Source organism: Diplotaxodon limnothrissa, linkage group LG15 (genome assembly GCF_057381915.1).
Source record: "Diplotaxodon limnothrissa isolate DT_005_m linkage group LG15, D_limnothrissa_male_GT1.1, whole genome shotgun sequence".
In the NCBI taxonomy this organism is placed as follows: Eukaryota; Metazoa; Chordata; class Actinopteri; order Cichliformes; family Cichlidae; genus Diplotaxodon; species Diplotaxodon limnothrissa.
Window position 1 is genome coordinate 6,798,458 of NC_140610.1, and position 18,644 is coordinate 6,817,101.

General features: G+C 40.7%; 2 protein-coding genes across 2 annotated transcripts; both read right to left on the reverse strand.

Moving 5' to 3' along the window:
* Positions 1 to 205: 205 nt before the first annotated feature.
* Positions 206 to 6,846, reverse strand: LOC146616914 (phospholipase B1, membrane-associated). The gene is made up of 16 exons (XM_085373360.1): positions 6,789 to 6,846; positions 6,446 to 6,510; positions 4,763 to 4,853; positions 4,576 to 4,634; positions 3,906 to 3,973; positions 3,687 to 3,730; positions 3,454 to 3,574; positions 3,287 to 3,338; positions 3,126 to 3,206; positions 2,960 to 3,025; positions 2,755 to 2,846; positions 2,586 to 2,667; positions 1,303 to 1,404; positions 998 to 1,093; positions 791 to 862; positions 206 to 331 (listed from the first exon to the last, which is right to left on the reverse strand). The coding sequence occupies exons 1-16, from the start codon at positions 6,844 to 6,846 to the stop codon at positions 206 to 208; spliced, it is 1,275 nt and encodes a 424-aa protein (XP_085229486.1).
* A 363-nt stretch (positions 6,847 to 7,209) lies between these two features.
* On the reverse strand, positions 7,210 to 17,187 carry sel1l (SEL1L adaptor subunit of SYVN1 ubiquitin ligase). The gene is made up of 22 exons (XM_085371881.1): positions 16,642 to 17,187; positions 16,462 to 16,499; positions 16,009 to 16,198; positions 14,721 to 14,888; positions 13,895 to 14,000; positions 13,226 to 13,388; positions 13,052 to 13,105; positions 12,907 to 12,966; positions 12,733 to 12,814; positions 12,497 to 12,651; positions 11,911 to 11,967; positions 11,739 to 11,807; positions 11,316 to 11,393; positions 11,111 to 11,173; positions 10,792 to 10,879; positions 10,501 to 10,649; positions 10,178 to 10,343; positions 9,898 to 9,972; positions 9,359 to 9,531; positions 9,102 to 9,230; positions 8,561 to 8,952; positions 7,210 to 7,602 (listed from the first exon to the last, which is right to left on the reverse strand). The coding sequence occupies exons 1-21, from the start codon at positions 16,727 to 16,729 to the stop codon at positions 8,686 to 8,688; spliced, it is 2,418 nt and encodes an 805-aa protein (XP_085228007.1). The 5' UTR covers positions 16,730 to 17,187; the 3' UTR covers positions 7,210 to 7,602; positions 8,561 to 8,685.
* Positions 17,188 to 18,644: the final 1,457 nt, after the last annotated feature.

An 18,644-nucleotide genomic window follows, 5' to 3' on the forward strand; every position in this document is an offset into this window, starting at 1 on the left:
GACAACCCCCAACCATCTGAAGCTCCCCTATCCTCATCTCGTCCATCTCCAACATCCTCTGAGATTCAGATATTTCGGCTGCATGATTGCAATGATTGTTTGTTGTCAAATCTGTCAGTTTGCAGTCATTTCCTCCATGCTGGTGAATGGCTAAAAAACTCCTTTCGCCCTCTGTGTGTTTTGCGTCGGGAAAAGGAATTAAAAGCTACATAACTCCAAACTGTGCCAGGAGGAGCAGCAGGAAGATGACTGCTGGTGATGGAGCGTCAGTCTGGAGGGTAGGTTGGTCTGACTTGGCTGCGATCGGTCGAGTGAAGATATATGGGTGTTCCTACATATATGATATGTAATATAATAACTGTAAAAATCAGATATTGAATTAAGATTTATCACAACACAAATAATGCAGTACTGCAGAGCGTTTTGAGAAGCGTGACGCACCGTAGCCTCTTTCCCAGTCTTTCAAACAGCTCTGAGTTGCTGGTGAACTAAAATTAATTTTTATTTCACCAAGCACTCATTTATTTTAATGCAGTGTCATTTATATGCACAGCAGCATGACAAAGCAGTAACAGAGTGTTTTGAGAAGCATCTAAAGCACAGGAATCATAACAAATGGAGAAAAAAAAGGTTCCACAGCGCTAAACTTCCTTGAATCAACAGACTTTTAAACAAACATTTTAAAACACTTTCTGAAACCTAATTTCACTGGAGGAACGTTTAGTTAATATTCAATTCTTTAGACCAATCAGGCCAGACAAAGTTGTCAAATATGGAAAGCTAATCTTACCATAGGCGGACAGATGAGAGTGATGGGGTCAGAGAAGCTGCTCACAATCGTCTTTTCTCCCTCGGGCTGAAACTGTGAGAGAAGCAGACATGTGTATTTGAACAATTACACAGTTCACATTCATGTGAATCCTACACAATAAACCCTGAATGACTCATTGACCTTTAGCCTCTTGTGCCTTTAAATCAAATACAACTTATTGTTCACCATGTTGTTCCACAGTCCCTTGGCCAGCTCCTCATGTCCCTTTATGGTAAAGTGGAAGCAGTCGTGAGTGAAGAAAGTCATATCGATCTTCCCGTTCTGCTCAGAGAGACACAAAATACACTGCGGTATAGTTTTAGTGATGGACAGCATTGTTGGTGAAACATGACTCGTGAGTTTCTCAGCCAAAATGCTACAGCTGTCACACTGGGGATCACTGATGAGTCAGTCATCGCCGCGTGATGCTTCGCACCGATTGGTCTGAAAGCAGACACTTATGTCACACTGATAGGCGTGAGATGGATTACCGGGAGGCGGGGCGGGTCCGCGTTCTTCAAAAAGGGCTGGAGAACAACGGCGAAGTCGTCCCTGAAGAAGCGGTCGCTGTACAGCAGCTTCTCGAGTCTTTTCTGCAGATGAAAGCAGCGTGAGAATCAATTTGTCTCCCATTCTCCTCGCTTGTGCTGTTACAATAACAGCAAACACACAAATTACAGTGAGAGCTGCGAACATGAAATCAGCATATAATGTTTTGGGTGCAATGTACCCTGTTTGCACATTAAAGTGAGTTATCATTTGGGACAATGACAAGGCAAATTATTATGGAAGATACAGTCAAAATGCATTTTAATGGGCATTTCTTTAAGCTTTGTTTCCTTCCAAAATAGTTCTTCTTTCAGGCTGGTAGAAAACAAATGTTTAAAATACATTTCTCTGCACTCTGTAAATTAGATATTTATACAAATTAGTGCATGTTTAACAAGGCAGTTTTGGTATTCTATGGCAAATGGGCTCTATAGTGCCAGGCAGTGAGCACAGAGGACATCTGTTTGAAGATGAAGTCTGTTTATGATTGTTTGGTCACTGCCATCCACACCATCCTCTTCCTCTTTGCACAAAGGAGGAGATACCAGTCCTGTAACTGCCTGTCTCCTGGAATCTCCTCCGTGCTCTTGAGACTCTGCTGGGAGACACAGGAAACTGCCTGTGCAACCTCTGCAGGGTTCAGGTATCACCTTATGTACCAGTAGTTACACTGACCCTAGTCAAATGCTAAACTAGTGAAAACACAGGAAGAAAAGATGAGGAGTGACCTCCACTGTAAAACCATTGCTGTTTTGGGAGTTGTGTCTCTTTGTTGTCCCTCTAGAGCACCTTTCGTTAATTTCATTAACACTAAAGCAGCTGAAACTGTTTAACAACCCTCTCTGTTACTTTTAGCTGACTTGATGCTATACTCTGATTAAAACATTTTTAAGCAGTGCATGTATATTTATGGCGGTTTTTCCTCATATACTGACCTAGAAATCTCATCTCCGATAGCTCTTACATACAACAGAGTGTGCAGTTCAAGATTCTGCAGGTGTTTTACAGACGAGCTTGTTTGTGCAGCCTAACATTCAGAGTCTGCTGTACAGAATGAACACGTTGTTCCTAAAAAACATGGGATTTTTTTTATGATGCATAGAGGGATCAAAAAAGAGTCCATATTCCTTCTAATGTGGCAACCAAATGAAAGAAGAATTTATCTCCTGTACCATCTTTCCTTATATAATACATAATCTTATAACATGAAAGAAGTAAAGTGCACCTGGAATTCCAGATTGACCTCCACCAGCTCCCGGAGTTCAGGAGATCTGGCTACTGGCTCTATCAGGCACGAGCAGAAAGACCTAAAACAAAGTCAAAAAGTAAAAAGTTCAAGAAGTGTCAATCAAGCCAGAGTTTAACTTGTTCTGAGAGAGAAAGAGAGTGATCACCGCTGGAGCAAACACCCTGGGGTGGGCTTCTGCACCTCCCTCAAAGTCTGCATGGGGAGGATCTGAACCACGTTCACAATCATACGGGGAACCTGAAGCACAGCATGAAGACCTGCACTGTAGTGATTCAGCACAGCACTGACCCTCAGTCTCAGCAGACAGTAAATCCAGGGCTAAGCCTGATTTCGTTTATCTTCGACTTTACCTCATTCATAAGCATTTCCAACGAGACAGTCATATAGTGGATGAAGTTATCTACTGAAAAAAGAGCCTGGAAGTAGAGGAGATTCATCAGAGGTAATAGAAGAGGCAATATTCCATATATAGAGAGAGATTTTCTATTGAATTAAAGATAAGAGACCAAGACAGACTTTATCTTTGCAGTAATCACAGATGTCATTCATGCCCATGAGAATAGTCAAAAGCTTCCAGTCCTCTTCAAAGTTGAGACCCTAAAGGAAGAGACGACAGTCCCGTTACCTCTCCCATCCCTGTGCTGTATCATTACTGAGAAAACAAGGCCTCGCTTTACCTCGTAACCTCTCAGTGTGTCTATCAAATGTCTCGTCTGACCGGGGAGATTGCTACAAAATAAAGAATAACATGTTTCCTAAAGTGAATTAGGTCACAGCTCAGTTATTTTTGTAGAAGAATATAATTTGTTAGATTAGGCAACACAAAAGTAAGCGAAGGTCTTACAAGGTGTTGTGTCCAGTTACGGCCAAGTTGAAGCCCGTTTCACTGATATGAGCCTGCATCCCATGAACTGTCTTTCCAGGAGAAGCTCCAAGCAGACTGGGGTTAAACAGCTTGATGATATCTAAAAATGACAGCGTCAAACAGGTAAAGAAAATGAGCTGGACTTTTCTCGTTGTGAGTTTCATGGAACGATACAGTTAAGAAACAGCTCGGACACAGCAGTGACAGCTTACTTGCCAAAGTAATGACATCTTGATATGTCCCATAGCCTCCAATGCTGCAAGCAGAAAGGAAAGCAATACCAGCAGCAGAACTGTTAATGTCAGTTTAACCTTGTTTCTTACAGACTGACACTCTCATGGGGGAATACAGTTTCTAACATGTTCCTGATATGAGATCAGTCTGCTTCACATCATCCTGATTGTTATTTGTGCGAGATCTGTGACAGGCACCTCCATGACACGTGACGAAACTCAATGGGAATGCCGAGGACAGTAGTGGCGTTGGCGCCGATAGCCGTCTGGAAAAGAAGGGGCACAGCATAGAGAGATCAGGAGCCAAGGAACAGAAGAAAAGCAGTTTTATGAGTAAGTGTTTGTGTGGGTGGTTTGTCACTCTAATTTAAACGGATCCTATTATGCCTTTCCAAATTCTCTGCCGTATACGTGCAACGCTGCCGAATCAAGGCTCGGGATGAGAACTATTATAAACTGTGAGTCATGCAACGATACACAAAGAGTCTAAGCATAAAAATATAGAGGAGATGATAACAGGTCCCCATTAACCAGCTGCAATTTGGGCATCTTCTCTTAGATTATGAAGATGTGCCGTTCTCATAAAAGCACAAAAAGAGATAATAACTAAGCTGACTGCTCTTCCGTTGGTGCAACATTTGGTTAGTAATGCAGTTTAAAGTTTATTTCCATCTCATTTGCACTCAGTCTTTATCCATCACTGTAAGCGTTTTAGCTCTTCTCACGATTGCAGCTGCCTTCTGCTCAGCAGGACTAAGCGAGTATGCAAAATGAATGAATCAACGGTCAGAGCGAGTCTATTTTTGGTCGATGTTACACTGTATCATCGGCACAGCAGAGGAAGCAGCAAACAACATATAACACCTACTGTCAGAGAATCCCCCAAGGCGGCGATGACTTTGATATCTGCGGCCTTCACAAATTCAACTAGACAAAAGGGTGGAAGGAGGGGTGGATAGAGGGAAGGTAGAGAGGGAAAGAAAGAGAAAAAGAGCGTTAGTTCAAACTCTTGAACAACACAAGATTTGAGGTCAGCAGGTGACACCTGGACAGACCTGAGGAGGGGACAGAGGGAGAAGGACTCATGTCTGAGCACTGGAACACAGGATGCTTGAAGCTCACTGGCCGGGTTTTCTCTGGAAACTCCTAAATAAGTAAAAAGAGAGAAGCCTCGCTGTCACATCGAGACCAGTTATGTTTCCTTATGAGTCCTTATAATGACAAAAGTTTGTCTTCAGGGACTGACAATTGTTTTCTTCTTTTTTGAGCGTCTTCCTACATCGGAATAAACTGCTATAAATGTCTTAAACAGTTGCGTAAGTTTAATACTGTATATGTTGATGCATTTGTGGAGAAAAAAGGGAAGCTCATGTGCAAAAATCTTTAAAAAAAATCAACTTTAAAATCTTCAAAAAAATCTTATTGCATTAGAACGTTTTAGATACATTATATTGCCATAAGTATTTGCTCATCCACGTTCATGCGCATGTGAACTTGCATGACATCCCATTCCTAACCCATAGGGTTTAATATGACGTCAGCCCACACTTTGACGCTATAACAGCTTCAGCTCTCGTGGGAATGCTTTCCACAAGGTTTAGGAGTGTTTATGGTAAATTTTGAGCATTCTTTTAGAAGTGCATTTGTAAGGTCAGACAAGAAGACCCGACTCACAGTCTCCACTCCAATTCATCCCAAAGGTGTTCTATTAGGTTGAGGTCAGGACTCTGTGCAGGCCAGTCAAGTTCTTTCACACCAAACTCGCTCATCCATGTCTTTATGGACCTTGTTTTGTGCACTGATGAGCAGTTATGTTGGAATAGGAAGGGGTCAAACCCAAACTGTTCCCACAAAGTTGGGATGTGGAAGCATTAAGAGTTCCTTCCACTGGTGCTAAGGGGCCAAGTGCAACTCCTGAAAAACAACCCCACACCATAATCCCCCTCTACCAAACTTTACACTTGACACAATGCAGTCATACAAGGACTCCTGGCAACCGTCAAACCCAGATTGATTTTTTGGGAGCATTGGTATTGTGGTACTTTAATACATTTTACAGCATAGCAAGTCTGAAAAACAAACAAACAGGATAATAGCAACTAAATAACTGACAGTAAGATCAGGCAAAGCTTAAATTATATTATGATGTGATCACTGTTTTTGTCCTTGTCACATGATCTGTAAATAGTGTCTCTGTATGTTTTTACTAACTTGTGTGTAACACCAACCTGCCAGAGGGTCTGCAGATGGAAATTAGCCCAAGGCTATAATCTGGCATATTTACATTTGTTAAAATGTTCATTAATATGTATTGTCCCTCTTTCTAAATAAAATAAATATAAAAATATTTAATCCAGCAGAGCACAGTGTTTGTGCATTAAGATTCTGTTGTAGATTACAGTAGGCAAACCTGAACATAACTTTCACTGCTACCGTGGAAACCTCATCTTCAGTACCTTGTCGGACTGCGTTTTTATTGATCGATCATTGTTTCACTGTCTTTGATGCGTTAGCTGTGCACAAGTTCAGGATGCCTGCTGGGCCATGTGGTTAGTCTGGTGTGACACGATGATAACCTACTTTTAAGAGAACGGTTAACAATTGCTATATATTGTTTTTTTGTCTTTTTAATAAGCCTGTCAACGAAGGCTTTTTGCTGTTTAAATGACGACCAAAATTTAAACTTTGTGTCTAACAACAAAATAAACCCTCAGTGATAAACATAGGTGAAACAGTACCTTATTGAGGGCCTCCTTGCTGTAGTGCCGAATCCCCTCTTCATACTCCAACCACCAGTCATTTCCTTTAAAGGGATCATTAACTGAAACTTTTCAAACCACTTTATAAGCCACTGATAAAGCTCATCTTTAATCAACTAAATAAGCCCTAGTTCAAAGGTTTTTGGTCTTGACTTTGGCCTTGGTGTATATCTATAAAAACAGATGGTTGATATAAACCCAAACAATCCATTAAAAAAATAAATAATAAAAGGGAGGGCCCCGTTTCAGAGGCTGTTGTTACAATAAATATAGGCACACAGCCTCACGTGGGAGGTGCCTTCCTGCTTGTTCTAGCACTTACCTTTGACAGAGCAGGACGCGAGCACACACGTTGCCACAGCGATCCAAAGCCACCCCATAGTATCGCGTATGGACCAGTCAATGGGTCACCCCTACACACTGCACAATGCGACCCTCAGTTTTCACAGCATTGTCACTTTGTCTCAGCCTCAATGGCTGAGCGACAACCAACAGGTCCAATGAGAAGCGGCCGCTCTCGCTGCTGATCAATGTCAGCAACATTGCAGTGTTATGTCAGACATTTAAAGCCAAGCAGGGCACAAGCCACTTATCCGAAATGATCATCGATCCAAGCATTTCGGCAATCAAACATTCAGAACATCTTTGAAATATCCATATATCATTTATTAAATTTATAAACGCGTTTTAATGGTTAAAAAAAAAAAAAGAAGAAGAAAAAAAGAAAAGAAATTCTTCTCTGTAACTTTGCCCAGTGTTTTATTTCACACCAATTGTGAGTTATGTGGGTGCCGATGTGAAAGCAGGAAACAGTTTGGACTTATTTCTAATCATCCTGCAAACAACACTACGCTCTCCTTCTGGGGTTCAATCATGCATATCTATTGGCAGTTAAACACTAACTTTAGTACATTTTGTGGAAGTGAACAAATGAGAAAAAAAAACAAATGAAGTGAAAAAACAAAAATAAAAAACAAAATGAAATTTCAGATCTTGGTTCCAGAAATGCTGCATGGTCTAACCGTGGCTTCGTTTGCTTTTCAGCGCAGCCTCGGATTCATGTCCGTCTGATCTCAGAAGTGTAGGCAGATTTCCAACTTGGACGTTTGGTGAGGGGGTGGAAATTGTCACGACAGCTGAAGTTTTAGAACAAAACAAAAGGGAAAAAAAAAAAAAGAAATGTGATCCACTTCCTCTACTGTAGAAACAATGCAAGGTTTAAGTTGTTGCTATCTTTAAGGCTGCTCCAGATAACAGTTGGCATTTAAAAAAAAAAAAAAAATACTAAGCTGCCTTTCAAAACCAGCAACAATAATTAAATCAAAGAACAGTGTTGGAAAAAAAATGTACACATACTGTAGTGTACAACTTCCAAAAAAGTTTAAATTCCTCTCGCTTGCTTTTTAAATTAACTTTGATGTTTCTGTACACATTTTAATCCCCGTGTGCATCAGCAAACATCACCTACTTCACAGCCCAGCTTTTCTGTCAGTGAGAACTTCCCAAACTATTGTTCTTGTACTGATGACTCAGCATAGTTTTAGTATATTTAGCACTTATTGATCTGACAACATGTCACCCAAAATAACTAATGAATGCAAAACTGCAAAGCATAAAGGAATGCAAAATTTGTTCACTCATCAGTTAGCTCAAAAAAAAGGCTAAACTAAAAGTCTGCAAGGAGATCAGAGAAGACATGCAGAGAACCAGGACTTTCTTTTACCAAGTAGACCAGCGCTAGAAATGAAAATGATTTTACTTCACATTTTCCACCCAGACTTTTTTTAAATACTGAACAAAATTGGGAATGAAGCTGTCTAACGAGTGTAATTTTCTCAGTTGAGTTCGTAATGCTTTTGATCTGGCAACCACAAGACTAATTCCATGTTGAGGACACGGGGGGAACGTCTGGCAGTATCCTGAGTCAAAAAGTACCAAGTCCAAACACTCTCTACTGCAGTGTTGTCCATTAACACCCACAATGTGTCGGTTTCAGCAGAAGACCAGCATATTTTAAAGGAAGAAAGAGGTGAGACTGAACAGTTCAGCAGCCATCATCAAGCCTTTTAAAAAAAAACAAAAAAAAAAACCCACACACACATGGCGGGGAACAGGCAGAGTGGGCGAGGTGCTCAAAGTAGCAGGTATTCAGCTACTGGTGCTCCATGCAGTGAGCCTCTTGTCCATCTTTCACCACCCTCACTCCGTCTATCTCCCTCTCAGTGCTGCTCCTCCTCTTCCTGGGCCGGGCCCTGCTCTGGTGTTTCTTCCTGAGCCTGGGGCTCGGCCTGGGCCTGTGGCTGTTCCTGAGGCGGCCTGGGAGGAGGCGCTGGGGCAGGTGGGCGAGGTGGCACTATGATTTGGTGTTGGCGCTGTCGGTAGGCGATGACTGTGCCTAGCAGTAGGGCGATGACCGTCATGAGGTAGAGATCCCACTCTGGGCCCAGCAGCTGGTCCAGATCCACCTGAGAAATCAGCTCCTTCAACTGCGAGAAGTCGCAACCAACAAGGAGGAAAAAGAAACATCATTTTTCTTTCTAATGAAGAATCTCTGAAACTATCTGAAGTACAAGACGTGTTACTGAAAACCATACGGTTAGCATGACAGCTTGTGAATTCAGGAGGAAATACTCACATTAAGATCCTGCAGGTACTGGAGAGCATAAATCAGGCCCAGTTTGCACAGAGCTAGAAAAACTGGAACCTGGGCGTCAGGACTGGCCTCAGCAGCCATGTCATAAAACCGTTTGGCTAGGTGGATGTCCTGCAGCAAAAAAAACATGGAAAATTTCAGAATTAGAAATCAAATTAACAACCACACTGACTTTGCTAAATGACAAAGCGCAAATTTGTGACATGTTGAGAGCCAGGTGATGTTTAGTGAGTGCTCACCTGTTTGATACCCAGGCCTTTCTCATGCATGTAACCCAAGTTAAACATGGCCTGTGCGCTGTGCTGCTGCTCAGATGCCAACCTATAGTGAATGACAGCCGTCTCGTAGTCCACGTCCGTTCCGTAGCCATAGAAATGATAGTCTCCCAGTTTTATCCTTGCCACGGTGTAACCTTACAAGGACAATTACATGTGTAAGATTTGGTTTGGTAATGAGACTTTCTTTGGTAACAGAACTGTGCTCAGCTAGCAGGAGTTAGACATCCACAGCAGCACAAATTCAACCACAAAAGGAGCCAAAGTTTGACTAATAACTGTTTCACACAGCACAGCACAGCCAAGCAGAGCAGCTGCAGCTGTGCTCACAGCCAGTGTCTACACAGCATCACAGTTCAATCAAGTGAAATGTGCAATAAGCAATACGTTCCCAAGCTAAACATCATGACGCATTTCCCTAAACTTGCAGTGCACTTTGACTCTACTGCTCCGGCGCACACACTGTTCACACTGACGAGGAGACGGAGCTTGTTTAAACTCACCTTGCGCTGCAGCTCTTGTCCAGTGGAGCAATGCACGAGGGTAGGTCTCATTCTCACTGAAGATCCTTGCCCCTTCTGTGTGGCATAATTCACACAAACACATGAAAAATTAAAACATTTAAAATGAGACCTGAATCTCTCTCTAACAAAGGTAAAGAGCGTAGCAGGATCATGACACTAGCATTTAAACATGGCTATAATATTGCAAGTGGTGCACATAAATTAACTGCTAAAAGCCTGCACTACCATGGTTAAATACTAATGTCTTGGTTTTTCTTACTCTGATCCAGAATGAAGGCCACGTTGCTCTGAGCCACCTCGTAGCCCTGCTCAGCCAGCAGCAGATACTGAACCAGCGCAGCGTCCATGTCACCCTCCTTAAAGCTACCGTACGCTGTCATCAGGCGCTCTGACCAGCGACCACGCTCACACACATTTTTGAAAAGCTGCAAACAGGACACACAGTGTGATACACATCTCCAATTTGTATTGAAAGTGCAGATAAAAGCCACTGCTGTTAATCGATAAATGTTTGAGGAGACACCAAGTTGGAGAGACAATCTCTTAACAGTGAAAGAAGCAGCAGATTTAGGGTGGACTAACCTCTACAGCGGTGTGGCAGGAACGCATCACACCAGTACCAGTAGCATGCATCTGGGCCAAGTTGTAGAAGGCCAGGATGTGCCCAGCCTGTGAGGCCAGGTTGAAGAATTTAAGAGCCTGCTTGTAGTCACGCTTCACGCCAATGCCATCTGGGGAACAAGAATAGGAACAAAAATGTTATTATGTGAAGAAGAGCGAAGACTGAGGACTCCTAAACAGACAGCGGGCGAGAGGAAAACTATGAAAGAATGCAGTGAGACACTGAAGGACACACTGAGCTGTAAAACTCACTGTAATACATGGTGCCCAGCTGGAGTTGTCCATCCACCCAGCCCTGCTCTGCTGCCTTCTGGAAGTATTTGAGGGCCAGCTCGTAGTTCTGGAGACAAACACACAACTTTTCAATAGCTGCTTCAGCAGGAGAGACACTCTGACAGCTTGCCATCAAAATAAAAGCCTGTTATATAAAACTGTTTTTCTTTGTTGTTTATATAAAACTTTATTTCAACTCCAAGTGCCTAAAAGTGAAGGTGAGATCTTATCTATATGTACAGATCCCATCAAAAGATATGAGACACGCTTAAAAAAATATATAAATAAAATATCTTACCACTGGCACACCTCTACCATAAAGATAGGCCATCCCCAACCCACTCTGTCCCACCGGATTACCCTGGAAAAAAAAGTAAATTAATATGTAAAAACGATTACTGCATGTTAATATTTAAAGAAAGGGTAACAGAATTCAGCTGTGAGTGAGTGAGCAAGCTCAGAGTGAATAAATTACCCAGTTTAGTCTACAGCGTTATCCTTACCAGGTCAGAAGCCTTCTTGAAGTACTGCAAGGCAGTCTCATTATTCTGAGGGAGAAACTCACTGCCTTCTGAATACATCTGAGGAACAGACAGTCACAGACATAAAAGCTAAATTTTATACCTTAAACACAAATACACTGCCCTCTGTGAAAACATCAATGCCAAGCTGGTTTTATTCTAAAAAGTCTCTATAACCAAACTGTCTCTAAGGTCAACACAACACAGTGTTAAATAGATGGAAAATATGGCATTAAAAGCAAAAAAGAAAAAAGAAAAAAAACCCTGCTCTTATAAGAAATGAAATTAACAAGGTGATGAATGGAAAATTTTATAAAAAGAAAGAAAAGAAAGAAATATCTGTTTAAAAAAAGAAAAAAAAAAGGTGACATAACAGTGAAGTGAGTGAGCCTCCATCTCACCCACCTTTCCAAGAAAAGCCATAGCATGTGTGTTGCCTGCATTGGCTGCCTGGTTGAAGTAGTCATACGCCCTCTGTTGGACAGAAAGCAGCATAAATGCATTTGACAGAGAAAACTCACAAAATAAGCAAAACAAATAAATAAAATACAGTGAGCGAAATCTATGACAAAGATACCTGGTGATTCTGTTCTACTCCACGTCCTCCATGTAAGTGCAGCTGACCCAGGCCCACCTAAGTAAAACATTCAATTAGTAATCAAATAAAAACTACAACAAGGCTTCAGACTGATACTACCCAGCAATGACACATTATGTAGCCCTTTCACATTTAGACATTACATAACATGCATGCATAATCCAAGTCTGACCCAGATTTCAGTTCTTATACAATAAAGTAAATTAGTGCCATCCATTCAAGCTACTTCCCATTCCTGCCCACAAGAAAAAGCAAAAATGCCATATAAATAAAGAAATAATAATAATAAAAATGTGTGGACATGCAACTATATTGTGTAGTTTGTTAATTCCCCACAGTCAGGAGCTTTCACAAAAGGCAGAACAGTGAAGCTGATCACAAATTCAAATGTTTTCTTTGCCAAACACGTGTAACGAGAACGATTTCTAAACTGACACAAATAAACACATTACAAACATTTTGACTGTGTGTTCAATCAACCACTGGCTCAGGTATGTCAAAGGAAAGGTCACATTAGCTCCCAATACCAGCAATAAATTATTTTTTAAAAATTTGACCACTTTACCTGAGCTTGGACGTCCCCTTTCTCCGCTAGAAACTGGTAGTACTGGATGAGGTCTTCCTCCAACATCCCGCTGGTAGATCCCGGGTTCTCCACCTCATCGAGCAGTCTGATCCTCTGCACCGCTGAGCCTCCTGTCAGGGAAACATCGCTGGCCACTAAAGTTGGCAGAGGAAAGAGTGTTATTAGCCCAGCAAGAACTATTACTGCACTAGAATATAATAACGCAAAACACTTACCCTGATTTGCTACAAGCCTATAATGCGTTAGTGCTGACTCACAGCTTTGGGGAACACCCACCCCTCCCCAGTACCTGTAGCCCTAATAAAACAATATAAGGAAGTGTAATTTTTATTAAAGTATACAAATAGCATGACTGCAGCATTTCTTCACTGACAGAAAAATCTGCTTACCAGAATCATGTGAGCGAGCAGGTTTCCACCCAGTGCACCAAAGGTGTAGTAAACCAAGGCCTGAAAAACAGAGAACATGGCAGAACATAAGTAACTACTGACAAACCCATATACTGTAAGACAAATCTACAGAGCATAGACGTACCTTAGCTTGACTTGAGTTAACTCCGAGCCCTGCTGCATACAGAAATCCAAGAGCCTGAAGAAAAGTAAACAGAGCAGAGTGTCACAGAGTTGCTCCTCTCAGCACAAATAACCTGCAAACAGGCTTCCAACACTTTTCTCAAGAGACGTGTATAATTATGAGCGAGATCATTACCATCTGAGCTTTAGGTGAGCCCTCCATGGCAAGCTTCTCAAACATTTCTCTGGCCTTGGTAATATTTTGGTTCATGTAATCTCCAAACAGCATGGCATACGCCACCTTCTCCATGGCTTTCTGGTGGCCTTTTTCTGCCACTTTTAGCAGCTTTTCATATAATCTGAGAAAGATAAGCAGAGTAGGCACAAGCGAAATTGAATCCACGTTCACATAAAAATAATGTGTACATGACAAACAGTAGTGTGATAGCTAAAGCAAATAAGGATGTGCAAATGGAAGGCACGCAAGCGCTGGCTGGTAATAAAACACGCAAGAAATGGACATTGAACCCAATCGACATGTAAAATAACATCAAATTTTGTCTGTGAAATAAAAAGATGACCAGAAGGCAGTAGTGGGAATATGCATTTTAACTTAAACAAATAAAAAGAAAATTGGCAAAAAAATGTAACCTTGCCAAAATCTTCAATTTGAATAGAGCATCTTTACTTTTGTTCCTTTTCTGATTTTTATCTTAAAACAGAGTGTGGGCAAAAACTGGAAAGCTTCTGTTTCTGCTTCATCTAAAAAAAGATTTCAAATCCACATGCTTTCTATAACTCTTCTTCAAGAGTCAAAATTAGGCTGACAACTACCAGAGAAATAAACTAAAAGTAAGCCACTCACTCTTTTTTCTGAGTCTTCCTGGTGGTGGAGTTTAGCATGCGCAGGACAGTCTGATACTGCTTCTCTGCTTCCTCAGCCTGAAGCCTCTGCTGTGCCTGTTCCTCCGCTGAGGGAAAGAGAGGAGAAGCCAATCAGACTGTTTAGAGGAAATAAAAGGTTTTCAAAAGGTTGGTAGCAGTAGCAGTTATGCAAACAAAGTCATAATAATATCTTCAGGCTGGTTTCAGTAGTCGTTTAGTTCTACCAAGACTGTTACTGAGAAGAACAAAGAATGATCAGTGACAGTTTAACACAAGAATTCATGTGTTAGGGGAAAAACATTTAAGGTCACAGTGACCTTTGATGCTGCACATTGTGTACATATGCTAAGTTTTTGGCTAATAACAAATTATGCATTTTTGCAACAGACTACTAGTAAAAAAAACATGCTCTTTACTGAGTTGTGTCTTATGTGTAGACAAATCGGTTCATCTGGTGGCCTAAACAACCAAATAGGAAGAAAAACAAAAACAAAAAAATCCTCTGAAAATGGTCAGGTACAAGAGCTGGACTGAAAATGAGTGAAAAACCAGCCGAGTCCAAAGAAAACATTTGAAAGACCTTGAGAAAGCCTGAAAAACTATTGCTCAAGATCACTTTAAATATTAAAAGCAGGTCTGGCTCCTTGGAAGCAAAACATAATGAAATGAGGGCTGGCTCAGGACCTGTACTGTACAATGCAATATATTTAATACCAAAGTGCCGTAATGTGACTCCATTTTGGCTTTAAAATGAATCACAATATTTCATTTGTGAAGGTTTTAGAGTTTTTGAGTTTGAAACTCACTCTCACAGAAACCCCATTTCTTATCCTGGTCATAGTCGTACGTCGTGGCACACCATAGCCGTCCATCCCCCCGCCCGTCAGTGGTACACTCTATGTACTCTGTCTCCTGGAAGAGGAAGGGGAATATGCAGGGTTCTCCATGGGCTGTACCTCCATTCACCACAGGAACTGTATTTAAAAAAAAAAACAAAAAACACCCATATATAAAATTTACTTGATTGAAAACAAACAAACTCTGGCTGTTTTCCTTTAAAATACTGGTGGACCTGAGGTCTAAGTGAAAATATATTTTTTTCTTTATATTCTCAAATCTTTTGGTTTTTGCTGCACCATCAACTTTGGTGTGGAAAAATAACAAAGAGACAGAGGAGTTGAAACAATTACCATAGAGTTGCAACTTTACACACGCAATTACGTTAATCTGAATACATCTCCTTCACACAAGTTCAGTAATACAACTGTGCAATGAGCTAGCAGGGTAATTACAAACAATCCCCAAGTGAAATGATGTAACTGCACTGCAAGAGGAGCCACAGGTGCGAGAAGCTGTTTAGTGTCTCACGGGGGTTTAACCGTTTATCAAATGTGGCTCTACCCTGAAACCACACTCAGCTTAGCTCAGAGTCAGGCAAAGTGAAAACAGGTTAACATGTTAAACACTAAACAAAGCTTACAAAGGAAAAAAATCATAAGAAAGAGCTTGTTTGCAATGCTGAGATCATGAGACGTGTGATAACACCACTACGAGGCACTACTACAAAAAGAAAGATTTATAGGTTCAGACTAGACATCGTTAAAATATATCACTAAGCTTTTCCTTCCATGTAGCATGCTAACATCTTAGGCTCTTTATTTTAAGAACGCATAGGGAACTATCTTCTGACAAAACATTTAACACTTTAAAGCAATCAACGATAAAATTTGAAGCTCCAAGTCCCAAGCTGAAATCGCACTTCTTTACACTGTTATAATCAGATACCAAATAGCTCAACGGCCCATTAAAGTAGCTACATTCAGCAGTCATGACCATTTTTGGGCCATCCTGAGGGCTCTTAACATGCAAACACTTTTAAACACTGATAACATTTTCTAATGTAAAAAGTGGGGATTAGAATATCAAAGCCATCACTGGTATAGCAGGAGATGCTAAAAACTAAATTTCTAATAATTAAAACAGTAAAAACATCAGGAAGTATTTAACAACTTTGACATCTCAAACGTTAATCAACTTATTGTGATTGTTTTTCACGCCTTTGTTGTGTGGATGTTTTAAAATCTTACACCTTACCCTCTTTAGGTTTTTCCTCAACGGGAGGAGGTGGGTCAGGTAGGTCCTCCTTCTCCTCTCCTTCTAGACCCTCCGAAGGGGGCTGTGTTTCCTCTTCAGGATGGGAGTGATCAGTGGTCATAGAAGTACCTGCCACAATTTCTGGTGATAATCGAACATCTTCCTCTTCAGAGTCTGGGTCATGGTAGGACTGGAGAAATCAACAGGAGGTTATTACAAAGGATTACTTAAAGGAGGGAAATTACGCTGTATATAAAAACAATGCCTTTGCATGAGGCTCATTTGCAAAGTTAGCAGTGTGTTCAATTTCTTTTTAAGTTGAATGACTTCTTACTTTAACTTTTCTAGGCAACACGTATACAAAATCGTGTGTTACATATAACTCCCAAGAGACCAGCTTGCAAATGAGTCTATGATCAGCATTAACCATGCACCAAAGAGCCCATGACACACCTTTAACTCTGGTGCTTCGTCCTGGTGTTGCTCCTCATCTAAAAAGCATTAATGTTGCAGCAGTGAGAGATGTGTTGTTTTGATTCAGTCAAAGAAATGTAATAGACGAAAACAGGTGCTGTGACACTTTAAGACACGCGTATAGTGAGTGTTACAACACCACCGGCATTTCATACTCACCAGCTGTTACTCCTTTGCTGAACACTATGAAGAGAATACCCCAAAAATAAAGTCTCCTTGCTGTTTTCAAACACTTCTTATAGCCCATTGTTGTTATTTAACAAGCTAACAATCTGCTAGCTGTGACTACTGCTATTTCTATTACTAAACATCCAGTCGCAGTCTCGGGTCACACTACGAGAAGTAGCATAAGTAAACTCCCTGTCACACACTAGTCTGAGCCGTATTCCCTCTAGATGCCAGCTTGTTTAATTTTAGCTACTGTAGCTGTTTAACAAGCTAATAGATCCCAATGTGAAGCTAAGCTAGCAGAGTAGCACCTGCTGAAATGACGTAAACCTAACAAGCTAGTTTTACATAGCCGCAACAAAGGTTAGCAAGACAGCGTTAATAATATATGCCCGCTGTTCAACTGCTCGGCCCAAAAACTGGATGACGAGTACCTCTTGACACTTCAAAATATCCACGTTTAGGGACGAAAGCCAGTAGCTTTACCCTTTGATATACACCACCCAAATACTACTTAGCGTTGAGCCCACACTACTGATCGCCACTTCCTTTTCTTGTGATTCGACCAATCACATTGCGCCTAGATTGACAGTAGCCAATGAATAGGGGCCAAAGATATGTCAGCGAATCGGATGCGTACACAGTTATGTTTCCAGTTTAGGGGCTTGTCCACGACACCAAAACACTTTAAGGAGATAATAATAATCTGGGAGGTAGAGGGTGTTGTTTGGACATGCTATTAGTTAGGATAAAAATATGCATTTTGAAGTGCTGAAGGTGAATATGTGCAAACCTGAATGTAACTACAATAAAAAGGGAAAACCCGGACATTATGGCATTGAATGTTTTCAGCTCCCGGGTAATCCCATGTTTACTATTTAAACACATTATCCATCTTGAAGGGGAAAATAATAATAAAGAAACTGCTCTCGGGGAAAGAATAAGGGAGAAGAGGAAAATCAGGGACAGTTATCAATCAATCAATCAATCAATCAATCAATCAATCAATCTACCATAGGCCATGCTATGTCAATAAATCTCTTTTTAAATCTCTAACTATAGTTATTCCTTATACTTCAGGCTCTACCTTTCTCGAGTATCTTGTGCAGAGTGTCAGTACTGATTCCTGTTACTTTTGCTACTCTGGGCAACTTTAAAAATTGTGGTTAAAGCAGTAACCACTGGTTTTACTAATCCATTACAGTCCATTTGCTTGGTCTATGCCATTAGATACCTAAAGCCATTTTCTGGCTTTTGTTTGTATTCAATAAGAAGTGCTTTCTGTGATATGATAATATCAAGTCTTTTATTAATGTATTACTTGTTTCTTCTTAGTTATATCAATGTTTTTTAATCCGATCAGTCCTGTGTTTGTGCTGCTCGTTATTCCATTTTAATAATTGTGCAAAGTTTTTTTCAGTGTCTTAAATCCCTTGCAAATTTAGCTTTCTTTTAACCTGCTTTTACATTTGCCATTATCTTTGATTATTTTCTTTAAATCACTTTGCAACTGCTGTTTTTGGAGCTTGCGTCATAAATACTGGTTAGTTACTTTAGTGGGTTTCTTTCTGTAAAGCACTGGCATTTGTGCTTTAATATTTCGTTCATAGTGTAGTGGTTTAAAACTCTTATCACATATCAACTGCCATTATGCAAGTTTCAAAAGAACATCCTTCCTCAATGTGACGCTGAAAAACTTGTTTATGCGTTCATTACATCTAGGCTGGATTGTAATTCATTACAAGAGTACTGACAAGGATTAGAAAGAGACAACATATTTCTCCTACACGTCTCCTTAGAATATTTCTCCCACACTGACTTTTTTCTCTGGCTCCCCGGTAAAATCAAGAATTGAATTTAAAATTTGTCCCCTCACATACAAGGTCTTGAATAACCTGGCTCCATCTTATCTTAAAGACCTCATAGTTCCATATCACCCTCTGTGCTTTCAGACTGGTGGCTTACTTCTGGTTCTGTTTGAAAGTAGAATGGGA

Excerpts from the sequence above, each read along its gene's own strand:
- LOC146616914 (XM_085373360.1), bottom strand. The coding sequence starts at position 6,846 with ATGGGGTGGCTTTGGATCGCTGTGGCAACGTGTGTGCTCGCGTCCTGC. Across the intron at positions 1,405-2,585 it reads AGGTCAATCTGGAATTCCAG|AAAAGACTCGAGAAGCTGCT; the intron begins GTGCACTTTACT and ends TTTCATCTGCAG. Across the intron at positions 1,094-1,302 it reads CGGACCCGCCCCGCCTCCCG|AACGGGAAGATCGATATGAC; the intron begins GTAATCCATCTC and ends CTCTCTGAGCAG.
- sel1l (XM_085371881.1), bottom strand. The coding sequence starts at position 16,729 with ATGGGCTATAAGAAGTGTTTGAAAACAGCAAGGAGACTTTATTTTTGG. Across the intron at positions 14,889-16,008 it reads TGAGGAAAAACCTAAAGAGG|TTCCTGTGGTGAATGGAGGT; the intron begins GTAAGGTGTAAG and ends TTTTAAATACAG. Across the intron at positions 12,967-13,051 it reads TTAACTCAAGTCAAGCTAAG|GCCTTGGTTTACTACACCTT; the intron begins GTACGTCTATGC and ends TCTGTTTTTCAG.